General features: G+C 53.6%; 1 protein-coding gene across 6 annotated transcripts in view; it reads right to left on the bottom strand.

Moving 5' to 3' along the window:
- The window catches only part of PEMT (phosphatidylethanolamine N-methyltransferase), a 42,674-nt gene extending 17,567 nt beyond the window's left edge, over positions 1-25,107 (bottom strand). For 3 of the 6 annotated variants that reach the window (XM_082064842.1, XM_082064840.1, XM_082064841.1), the window contains exons 1-3: positions 24,712-24,858; positions 22,260-22,367; positions 1,246-1,361 (exon numbers count right to left, since the gene is read on the bottom strand). In XM_082064842.1, the coding sequence (XP_081920968.1) occupies positions 1,246-1,361; positions 22,260-22,367; positions 24,712-24,819 (332 nt within the window). In that variant the 5' untranslated portion in view covers positions 24,820-24,858. Of the gene's footprint in view, positions 1-1,245; positions 1,362-22,259; positions 22,368-23,944; positions 24,019-24,711; positions 24,859-24,978 lie in introns of those variants that run through there. The other 3 variants (XM_082064844.1, XM_082064843.1, XM_082064845.1) reach the window with 3 other exon arrangements.
- Between the last annotated feature and the right edge of the window lie 528 nt (positions 25,108-25,635).

Here is a 25,635-nt window from a genome sequence, read left to right on the forward strand (position 1 = left end):
CAACTCACGGGCTGTGCAGGCAGAGCCATCGCAACAAGCCCCAGAGCACCTGAAACTCCTGACACAGAGCACAACCGCAATGTAGGGCTGAGACAAATGAGGTCCCTCTGGCTCTCCAAGCAGTTCCTCATCAATGACCCAGCGAGCCTCGCTGACCCAGGAGCCAGCAGGACCGCTGGGAATGGAGACTGTCCCTCCATCAAACGTTATTTTTAATTAAAGGCAGGCACAAGGCTTTGCATTGCTTCCCAGACAACAAGAGACTATGTCATTTGTGAAAGAGATTGCTGAGACATTCCCCAGTGAAATCCAAGCCTGCTGCGCTGGTAAGACATCAGCAGAACACACACATGCCCTCTGCCTCGCCTGCATTCAATTACGGCCCCATTCATCGCAAAGGTTCATCCAGTTTCTGCAATAAAATGCTGGGACAAACGCAGAAGGGCAGGGGCAGGTCTTGGTGTCGCTTCCAGGAAAGCAAAGCTCTTAAATACATGTTGCAAATTCCAACCTGAGATCTCCGCGCCTGGCAAATTACCCAAAGTACTAAACAACCCATTAGCTCTGACCCTGGCATAATTGCATCTGGGAATTTAGTAAGAGAGTCTGTCTCTCCTAACAACATTGAAGATAAAGCTTACCAGATCGCAGATAAATTGCTAGCATTGAGGAAACTTTCCGCAGTAAACCTCTCTGCTGCACTCAGAACGTCAAAGGACATATTCCCCTGGTGTTCGGTGCATCAGTCATACCACACTATTAGCTGGCACAGGTGGGATTTGAAGAGATCGCAGATAAGAGTTTAAAGAGACTGTTTGCAAAGTGCACAGATAATCCTGCTCTTCTGCACAGGAAACTGCGGCTTCTTAAAAACAGGTTTAATTTTGTTTACGATTTCTTACGAGAAAATTAAAAAATTCTGCTGTTAGGTATGATCCACCCTGTGCAACCTGCCCTCCTGTCACCCCGGCTGCTCACAGGCCGGGGGAAACTGTCCCCAGCGAGCAGAGAAACCTGCAGCACTCAGCGGCTGTTGACACCGATGGTTTTGGCCACGCTGCCGCGTCCCTTGTCTTTATTACAAATCCTGGAATAAATCTGCTGCTGGCTGAAGGTATCCAACCATGTAAAAGCAATATGCTGGGGTTGGATCCAGCACTCCGGAGCAAATATCCCTTATCCCCCCACCCCGTAAGGACATTTCTTTGCACCGATATGTAGCAGAAGGGTTGGTCGGCTCCTCACCAGTGGCTCCGCACGCAGTTGAGCATCAGGATAACGGCACCCAGGCAGTAACAGGCAGCGTGTGGAGAGCCGAAGACCCGGCTGAGCGCTCGCGTTTTGTGCTCCCATCTGGCTACCTGAAAACAGAATAAAACCCAGGTATTAGGGGGTGCTCGGGTACGTGCTGCCCCAGGAGCGTGAGCCCAGGACACACAGCATCTGCAGGTGGAGGCCAGTGATGGGATGTGGATTAAACCAAGCCTGGGGATGAAAGCTGCCTCTTGCTTGCTTGGCTTGTTTGCCAGGCCAGCCAGCAGCACTGAGGCACTGGCTCACGGGAAAAAAAATCCCTATACATCAGTTTTACAGAATATGTGGCTTGGACAACAGGCTGGCCAGGGCAGTGGTGGAATCACCATCCCTGGAGGGGTTGAACAGATGCAGAGATGATGTTCTTAGGGACATGGATTAGTGACAGTGTTATGTTAACGGCTGGACTCAATGACCTTAAAGGTCTTTTATAACCAAAATGATTCTAAGAATCTGTTCAACTTGAGAGCATTGCTAAGGCTGTCCCCAGGTCACCAAAGCCAACAAGCCCCTGCCATGGAGCCTAATATTGCTGTCCTGGAAAGAAAACAGGTCCCTGAGTAGGGGGTGGACCACAGGGACACTCAGCTCTCATTTTCTGAGCTGTGCCATCTCCTACAGCCAGCCTGAGGGATCATACCTGGCAGGAACAAACCCTTCTTGCGCACATCCAGAAAAATCTGCAAGCTCCTCACACAGAACAAGATTGGCCAGCTCTGCCCAGAGACCTGCTTCCACTTTTGCAGGCTGAACCAGATGGCCTTTGTTAGCGCTCAGCAATTACAGCCATTAAGGGCTCATCTACATCCTCACCCATCCCTGCAGGGTTGTCTCAATGCCGCCCCCAGAGCACGTCAGCCCAGCCCAGGACTCACACACGCAGGCAGCATCTCTGGGGAGGCATCGGCATCTCTGGGGAGCCATCAGCATCCCTCACAGCACACCTTCCTCTGGCTGCGAGTTTAAGCTCCGTGAGGAAGAAATCCTTTACAATGAGGGTGGTAAAACACCAGCTCAGGTTTCCCAGAGAGGTGGTGGATGAACCATCCCTGGAGACATCCCAGGCCAGGCTGGACGGGGCTCTGAGCAACCGGAGCTGGTGAAGATGTCCCTGCTCATGGCAGGGGGGGCACTGGGGGAGCTGGGAAGGTCCCTTCAACACAAACTGTTCTATGACTCTGCAGAGCAGCAGATGCTGACCGGCCCCTGCCCAAAATGCCTCACAGCTGAGGAGATGCCCTCTCACCCCAGGAAGCTGCTGCACGCATGACCTGCTCCCAAAATTTGGGCTGGATCTACCCAAGCCATCAAATCCAGGACTCTCGCTCCCAAGCTGATGAAAATCCTTACAGCTGCTCTGTTTCCTGCCTCTCCCATATCCCTCAGAAAGCTGTCGCTGTTTTCATTGCCTCTTTTAGGCTTCACTCTCAGGCCTGGCGTTTGGACCAGCCCCTAAATTCAAGCCAAGCAGAGCACAACCGGGCAATGAAGTGGGAGGTGGGAGTCAACAGAACATCTCAGCATCAATTTGTGTCTCAGACACGGCTGCCACTTCATTAGCTTCAAATGCACTTCACTCCCTCGCATGGAGCCTGGGCAGCTTTTGGGGGGGCACCTGCAGCCCAGCTATTCATTTGCTATCAGCGTATTTAGTAAATTATTGGCTCTATCTGAGCAGAGAAAAGCAGCTTTGTGAGTCCCACTTTCTTGCCAGGTTGATGCAGAAGCACAAAGTGCTGCTGGTAGAGGGGACCGCTGGCTTCGGGAGGGGAGAACGATGACGACCTCCGATAAGCAGGGCGCTGATTTCACATGCTGAGAGCTGATTCAATTAGTTATGCAATGATTGCTCTGAAATTACAAATCCACTCATGACAGAAAGAACTGCTTCACTGCCTTTTTTCTGGCTGGTATAAATAGTTTGTATACTAAATTGAATTTAAAACACCGTGCGTCATGCTGCTGCTAAAATGGGAGCTGCTGTTCGAGTGCTGAGAGAGTGGAAAAAGAAATAGAGGGTGAGTTACCACCTTTGGAAAGTAAAAAGAAGTGACCATACAGGTGACTGAGTCACAGAGGGGAAAAATGCCGCCACGTGCCATTTACCTGCACCAACTTCCCAATTCCCTGGAAATTATTCTGGCGGCATCTGCATGGATGGCAGCTCTGAGAGCTCCACAAAGCATCTCAGCCGGTGGCGGAGCTGAAGCTGCTGGGACGAGAGAACCCGTATGCTGCTAAGAGCCACCGAGGTGGCCTCCTAATTCCCCTCCTAATTCCCTTTGCCTTTAGAAAAGCACATCTGGGCAGCCATGGAGCGAGGGGACGCGTTCCCGAGCCCTTCGGGGCGGCAGCTGCATCGGCTGCGTTGGGATCGCTCCCAGCACAGCCCAGCTCACGCTGCTCCACGTCGCCGCTGGGATCGAGACGCCAACTTTTATTTATCTGTCCCAGCCCCCAGCCGGGCCCGTGGGCTCCGCTCCGAGGAGCCGTCACGAGCAGAGCGGAGCGGGATCCCGCGTGGGGCCGGAAGCGACGGCAGCCGCCAGGCCCCATGGTGACATTTCAGCAACAATTAATTTGTTCCGGTTCTGGTTCTATTCCTTGAACGACTAATTAGTTCTGGCTCGGTTCTAATTTTAGTCATTTCTGGCTAAAATTAGCTCTCGCTCAACCCATGGCTACGCAGCTGGCTTAATGGTTTTATAAAATCATGAGCCGACGTGTTATTATCTCCTGCGTGACAGATGCAAAGTGCTTCCAGCATCCTCCACGGCCAAGCGCGGGACACGGCAGGGCTGAGACTGGTGGCCATCAGGGCACGGCTCCGGCTCTTCCCAGTTTGCTGTTTGCTCTCCCAGTACAGCCCAGCATTGTGCTGCCCACGGGTGAACACAACATCGTGGGGGGAAGAAGCCTCACGCCCCGGCTGTGCGTCCCTGATAGGGAGGGAAAGGAGCATTTTCATTTATCTTCTAACCTCCGAGTTTGGGAACAGAGTTAATACAAAATCTCCTGACTTACCCAAAGGTCAAAGCAATAGAAAAAAAATCAAGGCTCCTTTTCCAAAGCTCCCAGCCCTCTGCTTTCACTTTAGGATAATTGGTGAGGGCTGTAAGTTATTTTTTTTTAATGTTTCCCCGCAGTGCTCGTTATTGAACTAAATCAAGGAGCGGATGTGGCTGCGAAGCCAGGGAGGGCTCTTGGGTCCCATGTTCTGCCTTTGGCAGCCCGTTTTGGCGCTCACCGGGGGCAGGCGCAGCCGGCTGATGTTCCGGGAAAATTGCCGCCTCCTCAACGTGAATTTGGGGTTGATTTCTACTTAATAGAAACAAACCGTCTCCCCAGCCGCTCGGGCAAGCGCATAAACAACAATGAAAGCACCGGCATGCATCTCCAGTGGCTGCCCTGAAGAAAAATGGAAACGCTCTGAGTTTTCTCTGCTTTTTTGGGGGCAGGCAAACCTTCCCGAGCCACCTCGAGAGGGGCCACAAATATCCATTCAAAAAGCAATTTCGTCTCACCAACCTGCCTCCGCAGCTGATCAACGGGAAATGCTCTTTACAGCTCTGTCTGCATGGCAGGCCATTGCCTCTCATTAATATTTAGTATTTGTTTCAAGGAAATGGATTCTTTTTGCCTGCCATCCAGGGAAGCTGGCTTTTGAACACGCTACATTTTAATCTGCTCCAGCCCAGCTCTGAAATAGAGACTTTGTGCCGTTTTGCATGACTCCATTTCTATATCTGACTCTCTCCAGAGATGGGGAGCGAAACCAGACACCCCAACGCTCAGGTCTGAGGGACGTTTTGCATCTCGATGCTAATCAGTCTACGTCCTCGCATCGCCCCATCACCATAGTACCTGAAAAAGACGGTGCGAGCACAAGTGAATTTAACCTTGCAGCATGGGATGGATTAGCAGCTGCCTTCAACGAAAGGGAAACTGAGGCACGAGAGGGCCGAGGTGAGTGGCGGCTTCTCCAGGGACCGTCCTGGGAAATCCCAAATCCATTGCCTGCTTGGGGAGATGCTTCTGGGGATGCTCTCTCCTGGCCAAGCTGTTGGCATTAAAATGTTCATGCCCAAGTTCACGCTGGAGAAAAGATGACAGGGAATAGGATGTGCTGCGTTCCCATACCTGTCTCGCAGTATTTGCCAGCATGAAGGATTTTGCTCCACCATGTGAGGTCTAAGAAGCGACACACCAGGAGACCTAAACCTCAGAAATTTCACTAAAAGCCCCGAGAAAGGATGATGAGCTCCTCAGGGCACGTCTGCACCCTGGTCCTGAGAGGATGTGCATGCACAGGGTGAGCCCGGGATGCACGGACAGTTCAGTCCAGATTAAAACCACAAAGCCTTAAGACTAAAGCAACCTGAGCAAATTTTTAGTTGTCTCCTCCAGTCTGTGCTCTCCCAGGCCAGCCCTGCGGGTGCGTTCTTCTGCGGCGCTGGGGCAGGAGAAACCCCAAATCTGGACTTAAGTGGCTCCACGTGTGCATCTCCCATTGCAGGAGACGTGCCCTGGCCAGCTCACAACCTGATGAATGGGCAGAAAACCTCATGTTTCCCTTAATTCACCTGCAGGGACCTGAGGTACTGACCTGTTCCTCTGTATGAAAAATCCGTTTTTCCTTTCTGATTCCCTGGAATCCCTCGTTAAACCGTAATGACTTTCTCCACTCTCTGTCACTGCTTGGACACTGGAAAAGAGCCTTGGTTGCAGCTGCTATGTTTATATAAAAGACAGGGAGGAAAAAGATACACTTGAGCACCCAAACTCTGTGATGCTCCCGCGAGTGAGCAGGGAAGCGGAGCCAACACGCCACGGGCTCCAATGTAAATACACCCACTGGGGCTGGCTGACCTTTGCCGAATGCCAGGGGAACCAGCCTTTCTGGCTGCCCTGAGTGACCGTGGAGGAAATGAGCACGGCCTGACCTTATCCCTCCTAACGAACCATGCTTGAGCCCCTGCACTTGGCAGCCATTAGTCTGGACGGTTTATCGCTGGAAGGGCATCACCGGCTGAACCCCAAGGCCAAGCTGGGCTCCTGCGGCTGCTCAAGGCAAACGTCTGAGTGCTCGTGCTGCTGCTAGGTAAGAAAAACCTCTGCTTTTCTGGGTGACTGCAAACCTCAGGAGAGACAGAAGCACAGAATCATTTTGGTTGGAAAAGACCCTAAAGATCACTGAGTCCAACCGTTACCCCACCCCTGGCACTGCCCCATGTCCCTGAGAACCTCATCTCCGCATCTGTTCAACCCTCCAGGGATGGTGACTCCAGCACTGCCCTGGGCAGCCTGTTCCAATGCCCCACAGCCCTTTGGGGAAGAAATTGTTCCCCAGATCCAACCTCAACCTCCCCTGGCGCAACTTGAGGCCGTTTCCTCTGCTCCTGGTGCTTGTTCCTGGGGAGCAGAGCCCGACACCCCCTGGCTCCAAGCTCCTTTCAGGCAGTTCAGAGATCAGAAGGTCTCCCCTCAGCTCCTGTTCTCCAGCTGAACCCCCCAGGTCCCTCAGCCGCTCCCATCACACTTGTGCTCCAGCCCCTCACCAGCTCCGTTCCCTTGTCTCAATTCGCTCCAGCACCTCAAGGGCTTTCTTGTTGTGAGGGGCCCAAAACTGACTCCAGGATGTGAGGTTTGGCCCCACCAGTGTGCAGGACAGGGTCCTGCAGGCCACACCAGTGCTGGTACAAGCCGGGATGCTGTTGGCCTTTCTGGCCACCTGGGCACACACTGGCTCATGCTCAGCTGCTGCCACCAACACCCCCAGGTCCTTTTCCACCAGCAGCTTTGCAGCCGCTCTTCCCCAGCCTATAGCATTCACAGGGTTGTTGTGACCCAAGTGCAGGACCTGGCATTTGGTCATGTTGAACCTCATACAATTGGCCTCAACCCATCGATACAGCCAGTCCAGACCCAGACAGAAAAGGGAAACTGAGCAGGGCTGGTCCTGGGGAGGCTCGTGCACAGCAGCCCTGAGGCGTGTGCGGGGCAGCTCCGGCAGCTCGCCGGCACGGCACTGAGCTCCTGGCACCAGCCGAGGCTGCCGTGTGCCCGTGTGCAGCCTCATCCCAAACACCATCCCGCTGAGCACCCACACCAGCACCGGCGTTCCGAAGGCATGTGCAGAAAACGCCCCGGGGACTGGCGTGCCACTGGCAGCGAGAACATGATTAGCAGGAGCTCTGGGCAGCAAAGGCAGGAGAAAAAGAACAGAACAAACCACGGTTTAATTTGTACAAGCTGGTAATTATAGTTGCTATCTGTCTGAAATCTCTATTGAGTTTATTTAAATATGTTCTCCGTGAAGGCCATTCAGACAGGAATTATCAAGGTGTTGCAGCAGAGGAGATAATGCCATGCAGTTTTCAACAGATCAAGGGCTGATTAGGAGGAATTAATTAGCTGCTTAAACAGTCCTTGACTCGCTGCAGCAATTAGCCGTCACCTCCCCGCAGTCACGTTCCCCGTGCAGCAGCCGCGGCGATAGGAAGCGCCAGTCGGCAGAACCACGGTCCCCATGCCAGAATTGCTGTCACCGTGCCAGAGCTGCCGTCCCCGTGTCAGAGCTGCTGTCCCCGTGATGCTGGTGAGCACCGGCCCAGCCCCAGGTGAATGTGTGACCCTGGAAGGTGCCCTAAACCCGCAAGGTTTAGCCCATGGCTGGGGCTGGGCAGACAGGCAGCGGTGACCCCCTCAAACCCGCTGTGATGCCCATGGTTGGTCGGTACATGTCTATCTGCTGTGATGGGATGCCTTCCCTCTTCTGGCCTCCAGGAGACCAGTCCCTCCTGCATCTTCCATCTCTCACACGCTATGAGCCACCAGTTCTCAGCCGCCACCACTGGGGCTGGCTGATCATCCAGGGGCCTTAACCCCACATGCCGTCACTTAGAATCATACAATGTCCCGAGTTGGAAGGGACCCACAAAGGTGACCAAGTCCAGCTCCTGTCCCTGCACAGGACAACCCCACAGTTCACACCATGTGTCTGAGGATGTTGTCCAGTGTCTTCTTGAACTCTGTCAGGCTTGGGGCTGTGACACCTCCCTGGGGAGCCTGTTCCAGGTCTCCAGCACCCTCTGGGTGAAGAACCTTTTCATAATGTCCATCCTAAACCTCCCCTGGCACATCCTCCTGCAGTTCCCTCAGGTCCCATCTCTGGTTGCCAGAGAGATCTTCTTGCTGTCCCTCTGGCAGGGCAGGAGCATCGCTTAGCCCTCCATCCATCCGAGCCCGGTCTTTCCCAAGTCCTCATCCCACCAGACCTGCCGCTGCAGCCCCCCCGTCCCACCGCAGCACTGCTCGGGGACCCTTGCTCCTCACCCATGTCCCTCCTGGCACAGCTAAAGCAGGCACGGGCTCTGAGCAACCTGACCTGGGTGAAGATGTCCCTGCTCATAGCAGGGGGTTGGACTGGATGAGGTTTGAGGCCCCTTCCAACCCAAACTATTCTGTGATTCTATGGGAAAAGCCACGGCGGCCCTGGACCACCTGATCTAGAAAACATGTTATTTCTCTGAAGGCTTCTCAACTCGCCGGCACTCAATTACAAAGAGCCATGAGACGGTAATGGAGCCCGAAAGCTTTTTAGCAAATGATTAAAGCCCTGAGAAGTTCCCCCACTAAGTACTGGCGCAGAAGCTTCCAGTTCATGCAATTAAACACTGGAGCAATATTAGAAGAGACAGGCACCGTCTGAACGGTGTCATGTGAGCCGCAGGGCAATGCAGGCCAGAGACTTTGCCCACACAGCTTGTAAAGGTCCTTTTTATGTTAATGCACCAAGAAAAGAAGCACCCAGAGAGGGATTGTGGCTGAACAACAGGCACTGGGGACAACGAGTGACAACCTGTGGCTATGTGTGTGGGTCCGGAGCAGGGCAGTGCCCCCGACCTGATGACTGGAGACCTGCCACGTGTTCCAAGAGATGGGGACGGCCAGCTCAGCCTCTAAAGGTCTCCCCAGCAGCCTACACCAGTTAGTTTCTCCCCCTTTCCCACTTCCCCACCAGTATGATGGCAGTAACAGCTGTCAGCGAGCTGCAGCCAAGGGGGGCGGCTCAGCTCATCCGTGTCTGCCAAAGCCTTGCAGTTTGGAAAGGAAGGCGTCAATTTGACTCAAGGAAGACTTTTCCATTGCTTTTCACGGGCTCTGGATGGTGGGGGGGGTGTTGTTTATTCCAGCCAAAAGAAACAGCAGCGGGGTTTCGGTGTGTGGACTGGCTACGCAACGACACCGCGGTGTGGAACAGCCAGCTGGAACGATGGGGATGTTCACCCAGGCAACAGAGAGTTTCACGGAGGGAGAAACCACACGTTTGCAGGCTCTCGCAGTGGAACTCGAGGCTTGGAAAGCACCAAGGGATGCAAAAAAATGAGAATATCCAAGGGACTGAAGAAGAGATCTACAAGCGGAAAGCGGGGCGGGCTGCTCTCCAAAACCAAGCGGCTGGTTGTGGAGACGCAGCGCTGCGATGAGCCGGCGTGACAAAGCCTTGCTGCCCACAATGCCCGTCGCCCAAAGGACAGAATCAAGAGGATGCAACGCAAACCTGAGAGCCTCTTGTGGTGACTCCCTTCCCGACAAACGCCACCGTCAAGGGGTCAACAGGGTCCAGCCTGAGCACTCCAACACAGAGAGAAGTGACTCCACTTCTGAAGAAGTGGAAAGATGTCTGTTGAAGAAACCCAGTTTGCCTCCACCATGAGTTTAGCCTAAAAAATAACTCTCCAGTACCCATCCTCAGTGAAAGTAATTGGACTGAAATGGCACAGGTCACCCCAGCTAACAGCCTTGAGTTGGAGAAACAAAACAAGCCGGCAGGTAAACAGATAAGGGTTTCGTAAGGACCAGGTACGCTTTACCTCAAAGCCATCCCTTGAGATTACCTCCGCATGAGTCTTTACCTTGAATCCACTCATGATAAACACCTAGATAATAAATCTCATTTCTCTAATAGTGTTTATGTGATTCGTCAAAGTACCATCTCATTAGCTGGCTGCAATGAAAACAAGCCCCTGCTTAACGTACGCCAAGGCAGGCCGGGTCTGTCCATGTTCCATGAGCCACATCTCTCCTCTTCAATAAAAACAAAAATGACATGGAATACGGGCTGTATTTGCTAGCAATTTCCAACACAAACTCTGAACAGTTTCTCCTCAAGGCAAGGAGCTCATGATTTATGTCTATAGAGCTGGAAGCTGAAGGTGGGTGATTTCGAGTAACCCAGAAGGAGCTGTGTTAATTAATTTTGACTGGGCACACGAAGCCCTTATGAGCTCCCCAAGACTAAGCAGGCGAAGGGCAACACGCTCCAGCCTGCGCAGCCCTAACGGACCCTCCCGGCCAACAAAACCCATGGAAATAGTATTTGTGAAAATAATGATTTCTCCAGAGCACAGCACAGGATGGGGAAGGACCTTTCCAGTCCCAGTCTGGGACGTGGTGGGGATGGCCAAGCATGGGGAGGGACACGGGGAGCAGCTGGGACCCACCCAGCTCCTCTAACCCATAACACGACCTCATAAAACAATCTCCTGAAATCAGGGGAAGGCAGAGGCTGCCCCCGCACCAGTACTTGGGGCTCTGCTGGAGCACAGGGAGAAGTCAAGCGCTGCTGGATGAGCATCTCGTGCGCAGGACGAGGAGGCACTTTGCCCGGTGTTTTGCAGGATTTGTTCCTCATCTTCCATGCCCAAATGACTTGGCCTGCACTCAGCTTCCCATTGCGCACAGTTCCCATCCAGAAAACCACAAACTACGTAATATCATACTTTTGTTTTTTTGAAGCTTGGAGCGTTTTCTGTGAGCGAAACAGGTCTGATTTTGCTGGGGCAGCCCATGACACCTTCCCAAACCAAGCAGAAGCAAAGGTGTGTGTCGGCCTCTCGAGTGCTGAGACTATTCTGCCCATCTCACATCCTCTGTTTGCTTGCTTTTGCTTTCCTGTTGCTCACACTCATGCGAGACTAAAAAAAGCAAAGCCGGGAAAAGTGTCTGAAGTGTTATACACACGGGCGCTTCACCGAAACAGGCCGTCTACCCAAAAGACCCATTTTCAAACAAAGCGATCCAACAATAGCACTGACGGTGTTTGAACTGGCATTGATTTAGAAAGACAAACTCTTTGCTGCACCGCACTGTCAGCAAGCGCTCCGTACAAATGCCACGTTACAAGACAAACACCTCTTTCACTTTTTTTTAAGACTACCCTCCTATTTTCACGCCTCTGCTCCATTGTGTTGTTTCCAAATCAGGCCCTGGATCCCAGGGGATCCACAGTGGCGAGGTCAAGTCCCTCTGAATTTGCTGCGGGCTTCAAAACCTTGGGTTTGGTTTTAAATGTGGGGATAAAGCTACCTTCGTCACAAACGATCTATCCTGCTCCTCAAAGCTTTCCACCCATTACTGCAAACCTCTGGTTCGAATCGCTATTGTCACTGCAAATAAGGTCAGCTTGATTAAAAAACAGTTATTCTGGCTGGAATAAAAATGGACAGTTTTCAGCAAGTGCATCCTAGGTAAGAAATATCCTCTTACTGAGCTGCAACAAGTCTTCACTGGCTCCAGGTAAAAGGAGATTGAGGTCACCTAATGACTCCGACATTTTGTGCAGCCTCTAATTCATTGCAGAGACCATACAAAGCTGTATCAGCAATGCCACATAATTCAAGTGCCTTTTCGCTCTTCCATACGACCTGTATTTAGTTGCAAATACACGTTCAGGTACCAGTGTGAGCACCCAGCTCTGTCACCGTGTCCCCAAGCAGCTGGACCTGCAGACGTGCCGCTGCCTGCAACCGAAACCTGCGGCTGGATGCTGCAGCATTTCGAGTCGGGCAATTCTTCAAGCAGACGCGGCCCATGGGAGTGGAAACACTTTGGCTCTGTTGTCTCAAAGATTAAATCAGAAGCTCTGGCTCACCCAACACACAAGAGTAAGAAGGAACTGGCAGGAGAGAAGGGGATGGGGAAAGGCTGGGGATAATCAGAAGCCTCTCGAGACGCAAACACATCGATACACAACCACAGAGCAAGCAGCCAAGCCAGCCCAGCACTGCCTGGGATCTGGCGTTCGATGTGAGGGTTTTCAGAGCCGGGCATCATCGTTGCAGTTTGCACTCGTTAATAGGTTTGCTTGGATTCCAGCTCAGCCCAGCTCATTAGCCACACAGCCGAATCCGACACTAATTCTGGATCACTCTTATTGCGACAAATAAATAATAAAATTGCCTCCACGCAGGGGTTGTTTTCTTCCTCTCTCCCCCTAATGCAGGTCTGGTAGCTTCTCATGTATCCGTTAATGAAGTCCATTATATCCAGAGTTTCTCAGCAAGTAAAAATTACAATCATTAGCCAGTGACTGACGAGAGACAGAAACACCATTTCTGCCCGGGCTGGCAATAACAGTACGGCAAGTACGCGTCCCAGCGAGTCGAGCCTTGCTCTCCCGTAATATGGTACCCAATGTTCTTCATTAGCATCTCCCTTTTTAATAGAGCAAGACAGCGTCCTGCGGCAAGTCGCAATTACACACAAGAATTAATTCAGGGAGAAAAAAACGACAGGTGCCGCAAAGGCACATTTTGCAGCAGGCTTGTCAAAAGGTGAAGGGGGAGATGATTAGGAACATTTTACAGCCCTGCCTAAAACTGAAAACAAAACAAGCGGAAGCACAAGTGACAACATGGTAGAGGAGACATAGCTGGTTTCTTTGTATACTACTTTGTAATTTTTGTTTTAAATAGTAAAGAAACGCAACAGTTATTCTTTTGGTCGTAATACCCTAATGACCAAGCCCGGCAGCCTCAGACTGGGACTTCTTGTGCGATTTGCAAACAACGCACAAAGCCGGCTCGGTTTCTCCCAGAGCCACAGCCGCTCTTTTGCTGCCCTTTTGTGAAATTAGGGTTTAATTCTCTGGACTAAGTCTGCTAATAAGGACTCCCGACACACCCGTCCTCTGGACAGCGTGTACTCATCGCTCTCCCAGGGGCTGTGATGGGAGGGGGGACGGAGAAGGGAGAAGAAAGAATAAATACACCTTGTGGAGCACAAAATGCAAGAGAAATCTAATACTCTTTCGCAGAGGAGTGAGAGTTCGTTGGAACAGAGGTACTGGTTGCACCGGCCACGCTCGGCAGAGCACCGATTTCGGCTGAAGGGCCTCCCGTCCCCTCGCTGCTCGACATATCGTGTTCCACGCCGCGTGTTAAGCCTCCCCTGGGAACATTTCCCACGGCGCCGAGGACACGCATGTTTGCGATGCTGCTGTCATCCCAACAATAGAGAGGGACAATCTGATCTTTATGTAACGCGGGCAGCCGGGCGCCGTGTTCCCCTCTCCTCGGGGATGAGATGTTCAAAGCGCGCGGCACAACGAGTAAGAACAGTCTGAAGGGTTAAATGGACCCATCACACCCTTTGGGCTCGCTGGTGTTGTTGCTGGGGGTCCTGTGGGTGTTGATGGGTGTGACCACGTGCCCCATGGGATTTGTTCAATGCAAGAAATACAACCCAAAAGCCAAGCGAACAACCAACCATCCCCAGACCCAGTGATGTGCACCCCAGGGGAGCTCCTTGCCACTTTTGCAGCCTCAAAGGCCAAAGCTGAGATGAACAAATGAGCTCTGCATGAGTGCTCAAACCCTCTTACAGCCTTTTGCTCCATCCATTTGTACCGAAGCCCTGCACAGAGGAGGATGGAGGAGGCTGAGCAAGTCCTTCCAGCTAAGGATGACCACACATCGGCACCAAGTAACATTCCTCTGCTGGGCAACGCACTCGCTTTGGCTTCCAAGTACATCAATCTATGGAAAACGATTGCACGACAAAGTCTTGAAATGAAACTAACTCACTGCTGCTCTCCAGCCTTGGGAACCAAATGAGTAACTCCACAGTCATTAAAACAACGTCCTGGTAAAAATAAAACAGGAAAGGGTATTTAATAGGAATGCTTAGTAGTTAAAAATGCTGTATCTCGTCTGAGGTCATTTAGTTTTTAATAGGAACAGCCATGCGTACCCCAAGGTGTACACTGTAGTCACAGATGGATGGACAGGGTGTTTTTTTCCAGTTCAAAATCCTCCCTGGGAATTTTGTAGATTGAGCATCTGCTGTCGGACTCGTGGCAGAAAACGCAGCTCTGGGGGAAGAGGCAGGAACAGGAACATCTGACTACATGGGGGGATTTGGGATCCCTCTTCACCCAAGAAGACTGACAAAGAGGTTGCTCAACTTTTTCATTCTAAAAGGGGCATTTCTACAGCAAAGAAGAGGCTCGAGCCCAAGATGGTCACGCTGAGCACCAGGCCAGCACAGAGCTGGTGCTGGAAAAAGGGCAGGCGGTGAGAAAAGTCAGCAGAAGGAGTACTGTAAAGGATCAGAAAAGCTGCATGTACATTTTCCTTCCCTGAAAACCTCTTTGTGCTTTTATGGCGAGGAGCTGCTACAATTACAGCTTCTTTTATAAGCGAAGCACAAACCGGATAATGAGCAAACCTCCCACCGCACAAAGGAGGCGAGGAAGGCGTTCTGCGAGCCCTGACGGTCAGGCTTCCCCGCAACAGCCAAAGGCAGAGAAAATTGCTAAAACCCATCTCCGTTTCACCCACTTCAGGGGTGCGAGCTCCTCGCAGCCTGCTTTTTCTTCCCAAAAAGCGCAAAAAAAAAAAGGATCACACAAAAAATGAATGTGCCTACACAGACAGCGAGTGAAAACCCTTCAGCCAGACAAAGCAGCAGTTCGCACGTCCCAACCTGCAGAACAAGCCCACGGCTGCATCATCCCTGGGCTGGAGGAGTAAAGACAGGGAACAAAAGAGGGTTTGCAAGGAAAAAAAAGCCAAGCAAGATATTGCCAAATCCAGATAACTAGGGAATGCACCAAGGAGGTTCATGATTGCAAGGACACCTGGGAAAATCGAGAGCTCCCGCAGCCTTTCTCTCCCTGACCCCAACAATTGCTGGGAGATCGGAGGAGTTCGATGAAGCCCCATGCAGGTGCACAAGCCTGGGGCTTCCAGCTTTTCTGGCAGGCACATTCATAATTTTGTAAGACAGTTGCCCCTCTGCATGTGAGTAAGCACAGAGGTTCAGATGGCTTGGCAGGGAAAAGGAAAATCGCAGGGAAGGGCTGTTTCACCCCACTCCGCAGTCCTGACGTAACACATCAGCACCAGCTTCCAAAATCAACTATTTCTCCCCACCAGCTTCCAAAAATCAACTATTTCTCCCCAGACCAGGGTACAGGGGCTTCAAAACTTTGTAAGGATGCCTTAGGAAGAGGGATGGATATAAGAGAGCTGACACGGGCAGTGCCGGGGGAGTGCAGATACTTGTTTGCTTTAATGACATTAGGCTCCTGATATTTGGCAGGAACCGTTGCCCAGCACATGCTGCTGTGATGGGGCTGCTGAACTATCTGGTGTCACACTCAAGAGATGGGAGATGCTCCTGCCAAGTGCCATTGCCAGCTACTGTGTCATGTCATTGGGGACACAATATATGGGGAATAAGAAGGAGGGTTTGCCTTACCAATTTACTGGTCTGCTTAACTACCCATTCCATACTGCCGCGTGCACAGCTGGCGATGTGTCCCCTCAGAGATCATCAAGGGGGAGAAAACAGAGAAAATGAGGAATTATTGTTTACAAATAGAGTGGTAAAACACTGGCCCAGGTTGGCCAGAGAGGTGGCGGATGAACCATCCCTGGAGACATCCCAGGCCAGGCTGGATGGGGCTCTGAGCACCCTGAGCTGGTGAAGATGTCCCTGCTCATGGCAGGGGGGGCACTGGGGGAGCTGGGAAGGTCTCTTCAACACAAACTATTTGATGATTCTACGATTGTATTTTCTTTGGGGTGCCGACCACGTGTGCCACCAGCTTGCTGCAAACCAGATCCAGCACCCCCACCATGAAACCCCAACCCCAGCGCTCCCCACCACGCACCTCCAGGCACGCAGGAGACGCAACTGCACCGTGACCTCCCAAGCATACCCAGCAGACTGCGTGTCTCTGCATTTCTTCGTCAAAACCACCTATTTTGGGAGATGACATCCTTCTGGGAACTGGGCAGGCTTCTGCTAAATGCTCCGTGCCATGACAGACGGAAACACCCGGCTCAGGTCTGCGATTGCGACACAGAGCCCGGGAGCCCCGTCCCACCCCGGGCGCACGAGGTCCCGGGGAACACGATGGGCTTCCCTACTCAGGGCTCCAGCAGCTGTCAATACCCAGGGCCACTCAAGAGGACCCACCATCTTCCACGCCTCCTGGTCTCGGTACAACATGCTACTTTATTTTTTGCCTCCAGCTGCCATTTTTACCCTGTCTCACGGGATGCAGGAGGTCACAGAATTGCCATTTCATAGATGCTGCACCTCATCAGTGGGAGAAAGTGTTTAGCGGCAGCAGGGCAGGATAGGGATGGAGTGGAACCGAGAGTAAAGGGCCTCTCCCAACTTCTAGGGTTTATAGATAATCCTCTTTTGCGTATCGAAACATACGCAAAATATGCCTTAAATATGTTTTTTCATCTTTTGTGCGTGTGTTGACTTACTCCAGCAGGGCTGCCAGCAGCCCACAGTTTATTTTTAAAACACTAAACAAGAAAAGTCCAATATATACAACAAACACCCTGGGTTTCTAGAGAAGCATTCTGCAGAAGCTAAAAAAAGAAGGTTGCTTTGGGGGTCAGCTTGGCCACAATCCGTAGGGAGCTGTGAGGTGAGAGACGGATTCTGACCTCGGTTTACAGAAACGCTGAGCAGGCAGATTGCCCAGTGGCTGGATCTCAAATTCATGCTAGGGATGGGCATGGAAAACGCTCAGTTGGTACCTAGAGGTTGAGACCCTGCCTGGCTCGACACATAGATGAAGCATCTCAGCTCAGCTCCTGGCCAGGCTGGGCTCAACAGGCAGCTCAGCCTGCAAGGACACTGTAAAAAAGATATTGCATAGCTTCTTAATGAGGGTTTCGATGAAAACCCCAGCACCCTGGCTGGGAGGCTGCAGGGAAGCGATGCTGTGATGCAGGATGTGTCTCTCTCTCAAGGTGAGAGCGCTCCTAATTGTGTCACTGCAGGCCGGAGGATGTGACCCAGTTCTGGTGCCTGTTATGTGGCTCACAGCGGTGCCGACACGCTGGAAAAGCTAAATTTAGGAGGTAAACAGGCACAGTGTTACACACCCGGCCAGGGCTCGCTCCGTTACGAGACGGCTGGAGAATCGATACCGTCTGCTCGCCGCGCGCGTTACGGCATCGCTGCAGAGCCCTCGCCGCCCGGGTGGAGAGCGTTACCAAGTCATTCGGAATAAAATTGCCACTAAATGCTGCTTGGGGGAGGGGGGAGAAAAGAAAAAAAAGCAAATCCTCGCTCTTTCTCAGCCATTGTAGGAAATGAAAACGGCTATTTCTGCCTGGTAGAGAGTCCAATTATGAATAATGTGCGTTCTCTCCCTGCACAAAGGATGAAAGGCATCAGAGCTGGTGGTGACATTTTAAGACCGGAGATGTAAGAGCGAATCCAAGCCTTGTTGGAAGCCCAGCTTTACCCCAATAAAGAAACGCTTTCTGCAGTCAATTGCCTTGCAGCATAGCTTGAAGCCCTGCTATTGATCTAGCATCTGTTATAAGCAGATAATCATCGTCGCTGTGCCATGGCTTCTACAACGGGATCTAAAAGCACTTTCCAGAAGACGGTTGAGGGCTGTTCTTCTGCTCTCCATCGCGGCTGCAGGCGGGCGGAGGTTTGCGGGGGAGTTCACGAAACTCTTGCAATTTTGCAGAATTCGAAGGCCAGAAAAGACCATTAAATCACCTGCTCGGACTCATTCACCTCCCAACCCTGTACAGTTCAGCTAATCAAGGTGTGCTCCCCGTGAGGCTCTGAATCCATTCCAGCCCCAGCCCTCGCACAGCATTTCATACCCTGCAATTTTCTTTCCCTAGCGAGGAGCTAACCCACCGCCATCAACACACTGCTCAATCCTTCCCGTCTGTAAAACAGACGGCCAGAACTGCTGAAATCCCCCGGCATCAGGCATTTTTCTCCTGGCCCCAGGAGGTTTCTGAGAGTTTGGCCCACTAAGGTCTAAATCCAAACAGCTTCCCAGCAGCGTGGGGAGGTTCTGAGCCAGGCACCTTCCTCCGAATTTAGCAAGAAGTGGTCAGAGGGAGGGGAAATCGGGCTGCCAGTGCCTGCAAAGCACTTCTTAACCACTTGGCAGATTCCTCTAGTCTCCAAAGAAGGAGAAAAGGATGGGAAATTAAAAATAAATGAACCAAGAGATACACATCCATCAGGAGCCAGGCGTTGTCAGCCCAGGTCCCTCTGCAACCTCTTCTTTAATCAAAACCTCACGCAGTTTGAACACTTGACAGAAGTCTAGAACAGAGATCTTGTTACCCCGAGCAGGGAAAGCTGCAGCCTTGAAGAATAAAATGTTTGTCTGATGGGGTCTATTTTCTTTAAAATCACATTAAATTACGCTAAGCCCGTTCCCAACTGTGACGTTTGAGGTTTCGCCCTGCGGATTCCTGCGGGATACACGGGTGTCTCGGGGCGGCCACCGGCGGTGATGGGAGAAGCGAGCTCTCCAGCAGCAGCTGAAGATGTGCCATTTCTAAATTGGGCCATGACACCAGCCGTAAATTTTTAAGAGGCTCAAACCAAGAAAAGGATTGCTGATGGATGCACTCCCGCCTTGAAACTCACTTGCGTGGCGATGGACGTCAGAATACCTGGCTCACGGCTGTGCCACTTGCCTGTTCGCTATCGAGAGTGTCAGAAACCTTCCAGCTTTCTAGAAACTCCCTGTATGCCAAGGCTCGGCAAGCTCTTTAAAGCCGCCCGCGTGCAGGTTTATCTGCCTCTCTTGGCTTGCAAAATGTTTGTCCCCGAGGAGTTGTTATTTAATACCTTCCTTAGCTACCGAGGGACGGGAAGTTTCTCTGATCGTTCCGCAGCTTTCCAAACACAGATGGGATTTATTGAAGTTTCTACTGCTCTAACCTCATTAATGTTTTACGGCAGGGCTCCAGCGATGTGCCTACTCCTCGCTGGGTGCCCCTCAACAGCCCCGTGACAGGTCAGGTCTCCCAGCTGCATTGAACATCCTTGGGGAGTTTTAAGCAACATCATCCCCAAAACAGCTCCGCTGGTGCCTTTTGGCGCCTCACCTGCACCCTGCATCATGCGGGACCATGGTTCCAGCAGCTCCTTTTCTAACAGCCACGGCGGGTGGGAAAGCAGAGACAGCAGAAATAAAACAGAGAATAGTGCAGGAACACATCCAAGCTGTGCCATGGGTAATGTAACCTGAGGGACACTCTGGGATGGGCGGAATTTTAATTGGCATGGAGGGGGGAAGCAGAAGAGGGGTTTAGAGCCTTGGATTTGGGGGGGAACAAAACAGGTGACCTCAGGGTGACATTCACTGTACCCACCCCAGCACATCCCTGCAGGGAGGAGGGTGGGAACTGGGAGTCCTGAGGCTTTTTGAAGGAGCTTTTCTCCCCTGCGGAGAACAGGAGGGAGCATCAGCACAGCCCGGCTGGAGTCCTGCAAATCGCCCCATTTAGGCTCTGCTCCTCTAAATTGCTCTCTCAGCTGAAGCACATAAATCAACCCAACGAGCATCAGGGTCTTCTCAGGAGCCGTGCTCCCTCTCTGCCACCAGAGTTTGTGCTTCGTCCCCAAATCCTGCAGGTTTCGTCCCAAAGAAACATGCCTGGTGTTTAGGAGGGCAAATGCCTCGCAGTGCTCAAGGCCTCGAGATGTGTCTCTCTATTGGCCGAGCGCCACACGGAGCCGGGGTTTCCCCACCACATATTTATTCAGAGACGCTGCACAGCGACGACAACCCGGCGCCAAACTTTGCAAAGAGGCAGACCTGGCCGGAGTTCAGCAGGAACGGGGAATTCAGATGCTGAACTAAATCAATGCATCCCCACCCAATTTCTACCCAAATCGGGAATTTCATGCACAGGAGGGGTTTTGACCAGGGCCCAACACTATTTATTAAGCGCAGAGAGCAGGGAGTGCTTGGCACTGCACAGAAATCCAGTCTTTGCACTAAAGCTCTTGCATGCCCAAAGTAATTCAGATGCAGAAGTGTCTCGGCTACTGGGAAAGAACTCAAACAGTGAAAGACAAAGGGAGCCTGTGCAGGGATGTAGAGAAAGAAAGAAGAGCTGCAGGCAGGGGACAGTGATCAGATAGGAAAAAGGACAGGGAAAAAGTAAAGGAAGCAGGTCAGGGAAAATCCAGGGATGGCTGGGGACACTTAAATGCACCCGATAGCAGGGTCCCACAGCCCCCTGCAAGAGCTTGGTACGAGCCAAACACCAGGACTGGCAGACCCTGGAAATGTCGAGGAGACGCTCGGGGACCTGGTCAGAGCAAGCGCACAGATGGAGGCACCGGGACTGCAAATGGTGCGGAGATGCCTCCTGCTCGCGGGCGCAGGCCCTGCACGTCTTGCTCGCAGTGCCACCTGCCGCCAACGGCACCGCTCGGCAGACGCTGGAGCGGGACAACAGCAGCGCAATGAACTTCCCGCTGTTACATCAGCTTTCCCTGTCCTTTAACAGCAGCCAAACTCTCCATCCAAAAAGCAAGGCTATTTCCCAAGCTGCAGGCGTCCCGCGAGTCGCAGGCGTAGCAGCAGATGCTAATAAAGTGCTTTATTTTTCTTTCCCTTTTATGCAGTTTCTCGCTGGAGCTGGTCTCTACCCCCAGAGACCACAGCCGCAATCTTCTTGTTCATTGATTCTTTATGCTAAATGATGACTCCGCAGTCGAAACAACGTGGCATATTCTAGCTCGCATTTCAGACACCGTGAGACTTTTTAATAACGAGTTGCATGAAAAATTAGGGAGGCTGCAACAAAGAGCTCCGACAGAGGTTTCCAAAGTGACTCACAGCCAGGAGAGCCTCGCTTTTCCAAATCCCAGCGTGAGACAATCTCAAGAGCCCCCTGCTCAGAGAGAGCCGAGTCCTCCCCCTCTGCAAAAATAAGATCTTTTTAAGGAGGCTTCCCCAGGGTGAGAATCCCCACAGGGAGCTTTGGCGGGTGGTTTTGTGAAGCCTGGCTGAGATGATATCCCGTTCCCATGAGCTCTGGCGGGGAGGAGGTTTCACCCCACACCTCAGCGGTGCTGCCGGGGGTGCTATGGGGTGGGATCCACCTCGTGCTGGGCTCCCTGCTTGGCACTTTGGCTCTGCAATACTCAAAATGGGGCTGGCAATGCTTCTCGCTGCTCTTGCAGCAAAGGGCAGCAGACACTCTTCCAGTCTGGGCTCCCAAGGTGCGATGGCACCTGCAGGGACAGCAAGCATCACCCATGCACAGGTATCCCTGCTCCTGCTGCCAGCTCTGCAGCTCTCTGCCAGACTTTGCGGCGTGATGGAGGGGGAATTTCTGCAGGTTAACTTTTGGCTGACTGTTTTTGCTTCCTGCCATCAACACACAACCAGCTGCCAACACATTTCAAGGGGAAGCAGCAGGCAGTGTATCCAGTGCAGCCCCCGCCGGGGGTTAGTGCCATTTCTGCTCAGTCCTAGTGTCACCAGCGCTGGGCTGCTGGGGTGGCAGGTGCGGCAGGAGGTAGCTGAAGGTCGGGTTTGATTGCTCTGCCCCCTCGCCGAAGCTCAGCTCTTAATTCCTTCTACATCCCACACTGGCTCCTGCCTTCACCTCCTCGGTGACACCCATCACAGCCACCCCTGGCCCAGGAGCTCTCTCTGCAGCGCAGCTCCCTGCTCACCCACTTCTAACCCCTAATAACTGAGTACTGCTCTCCCCACCCAACCCAGCAGTTGTCCCCAAAAGAGGCTTTTCATCCACTGAGGCCCAAAGGAGATCCCCACATAGCTGGCAAAGGAAGGCTAAAAATAATGGGGCAGCCGATACGCAGGCGGCTCTTACCACGTTCCAGAAGAGCGGGTTGAAGGCGATGGCGAGGACAGCCGTGATGAAGCCAGAGTCAGTCACATCTACGTAGCTGAAGAGCCGAGCCATGGCTGTCACATCCACCTGCAGGGGGAGAGCCGGTTACTGCGGGTGCAGGTTCCTGCGGGGGCTCCGGGTGTTGCACCCGAATACGGGGGCACTTCACCCCAAATCAAATGCATCAGCTGCCTGCAAGAGCACACAAATCTTTTAATGACCCTATGCAACGTGTTGTTAGGTTTTGCAAAGCGCTACGGCAGGCTGCAGAGCCAAGAAGAGGGGTGGGGGCTCCACACTTTGGGGCAACGGGCTCCCAGGGAGCCCCTGTGTTTGCAGCAGCACCCAGAAGGACACGGGCACTGCACGGACACCGCTGCTGTGGAGACAAGCACCAGCCCTACGGGGCAGCTGCCAACCCAAGCGTGTTTCCAAACCGCAGGAAAGGGAGCACCGTTTCACAGACCTCACTGTCCCCAGGACGGAGGATTGTCCCAGAGATGCTGCTCTGCATGGAAACTCCAAGTAATGAACTGTGTCAGCCTCAAACTTGCCTTCCAGAAAGTAAGAATGATGCAAACCCCCTCTACAGTGAGGGGGGATGCATTTGCATGGTAAGAAGCTGCAAAAGACTTCCCTGTCTTAATGACAACAACAAATCCTTAAAGCTCGCTGTTTTTTTTCCTTTTCTCCTTTTAAGAAAGAGGTATTTTTCCCGGGATGGCTCCCTGACATCGTCAGCATTTTTACGTGCAATAAGCCATGCTGCTTCTCCCTCCCTGCCCCCTCTCCCTGCAGCAGTATTTGGATGAAAAACAGCCGGTGCCTTTTCCTTTTTTTCCAAAAACTATGAAAACAAAAGACAAAATAGCCCAGCCCAAGCCCTTCCCTCTCTTGAATAAAAAAATCAAGAGAACATCGAGATGTGGAAGGTTTTAGCTTCCCAAACACAGCTGTGTTTGCAAGTCCTTTGGATGCCAGGGGACAGGAAAGGCTTGAAAAGGCATCAGCTCCATCTCGCGCGTCCGGGAGAGAAATTCCCGCTGGTTCCTCACAGGTTCTTTGAGGGAGCAGGTGGGATTCATGGATATGGGCTGCAAAACCTGCCCGTGTCTTGTAACCAAGAGCAAAAGCCCCAGGAATGGCTCCCGCGCTGTGCCGGGGCACGTCCAGCTTCTCCGAGTGCCCCCTGCACAGCCACGACCGCCCGCGGGGCAAAGTGCAACCAGCAAAGGCCGCACCGCCCCGGGGAAACGGGGGGATCTGCTCCGCGGCTGCCTCCAAACCACCCCAGCTCCTCCAGCCCAGCCCTCAGGACGTGGTGCTGGTGAAGAACAGTGGGCACAGCCCCAGGGCCTGATCCTGATCCATCTCCCCCAGTTCCACCCTCCCCGGCCTTTCCTCCCCTCCCTTTGCCATCAGACCTCGTCCCTTCACACCAAGCGCTGTCAGGCCATAACCTGGGCACTGAGACAGCTGCCAACAACAGGACTGAACTGTCTGGTCCTGTTTCAACTGCAAACCCGTGGGGACCAGGACAGCTTCTTTCCTCTTGTTTCGTACGACGCTGAGCACGGGCTGAGCACGTACTGCCAGCACGGGCTGAACAAAAGCTTCTTGACCTACTAACTCCTGGCTGGCAACATCGTTAACATTGCACTCACCTTCTTTTCTCCTCCTCAAACAACCAAATTCGTCGCTGCCAGCGGGAGGCAGATTGGCCTGTGCCCAGGATGTGCTTTTAGGGATAAAAGGGGAGCCCATTAGGATGAGCTGTCTCTGCAAGGCAGCCACGTAACAGGCACAGAACATTCAACTTTGCCCCCAGGGTGATACATAACAGTGGCAAACGCTGCCCGCTTGCCCGCAGGCCCAAATTTAGGGAGGGCGAGAGCTGCTTGGGCATAGAATCATAGAATAGTTTGGGTTCAAGGGACCTTCCCAGCTCCCCCAGTGCCCCCCCTGCCATGAGCAGGGACATCTTCACCAGCTCAGGTTGCTCAGAGCCCCGTCCAGCCTGGCCTGGGATGTCTCCAGGGATGGTTCATCCACCACCTTTCTGTCAAACCTGAACCTCCCGTCCTAAGCTGCACCAGCACCCGGGGAGCCGGCGGCAGCACCCACGGGACGCCCATTCAGCCCCGTCTAGCGCCGGTGCAGCCCTCGCCACGTGGGAAGAACGTGCTGTCGTGGCCCGGGTGGCAACGGGCCAGGGCCAGCGGCAGCTGCAGCTGGGACACGAGCATCCCCGGGCCCGCAGCACCCGCAGGGGTTATTGCCACCAGCTCCCCCGGTAGCACCGGGACAGGCCGGGGGGGGTGAGCGGCCCAAGCCGCCCCCCACAGCCGAGCGGCAGCGCCCCAGGCCGGGCCCGTTCCCGGGGCCACAGCGAGCCCGGCGCTCCCCGCCCGCCGCCCGCCTCCCCCGGTACCTGGCCGTACTCCAGGCCGCCCAGCCCTTCGCAGCACTCCCGCGGGAACGGCCGGCCCCCGCCCGCCGCCGCCCGCCGCCCCGCACCCGGCCCGGGCCGCCCCGCCATGGCGCGGGGCCGGGGTCTCCCCGCCGCCGCCTCCCCGGCCCGGGGCCGGCCGAGCGCGGGGCCCCGCGGTGGCGCTGCCGGGAAGCGTAGTCCCGCCTCCGCCACCGGCTGGGCCCCGGCACGGCGCGGGGGGAGCCGCGGCACCGGGGAAGCACTGACCTCGCCGCAGGCCCGGCCGCCTCCGTCGCGGGCTGCGAGCGTGTGTCCGGCCGCGGCGGTGGGGAGGGCGGCCCGTGCTGCCGGCGCCTGGACTTCGACCCTGCCCGGTGAAGCAACCGGGCCCCGTCCGCCCCCCCTCCCCGGAGCGCGGGATGGGGCCCCCCGCGGCCGGGGCTTCGCCCCACCGGGCACTCGGCGTGGGGCTGCCCGGGGTGTGCGTGCGAGTGGGGGCGAGAAACCGAGGAGCCAGCGCTACAGAGGGGCAGAGACCCGGCCCCGCCGACCCCTGCCCGACCCCTGCCCGTTTTTGGTGGGGAGAGACACAGCTCCGCTGGTTTTCTGGTGATGGAAAGGCCGTGGAAATTAAGTGTTTCCTGCCCAGTATCACTTATTCCAGAGCAAAATGCAAAGCCACCAAGTGTGGAACAGGAGCTGAGGGGAGACCTTCTGATCTCTGAACTGCCTGAAAGGAGCTTGGAGCCAGGGGGGTCGGGCTCTGCTCCCCAGGAACAAGCGCCAGGAGCAGAGGAAACAGCCTCAAGTTGTGCCAGGGGAGGTTGAGGTTGGATCTGGGGAACAATTTCTTCCCCAAAGGGCTGTTGGGCATTGGAACAGGCTGCCCAGGGCAGTGCTGGAGTCACCATCCCTGGAGGGTTG

The sequence above is a fragment of the Streptopelia decaocto genome (assembly GCF_964273445.1).
Source record: "Streptopelia decaocto genome assembly, chromosome: 13".
Taxonomy (NCBI): domain Eukaryota; kingdom Metazoa; phylum Chordata; class Aves; order Columbiformes; family Columbidae; genus Streptopelia; species Streptopelia decaocto.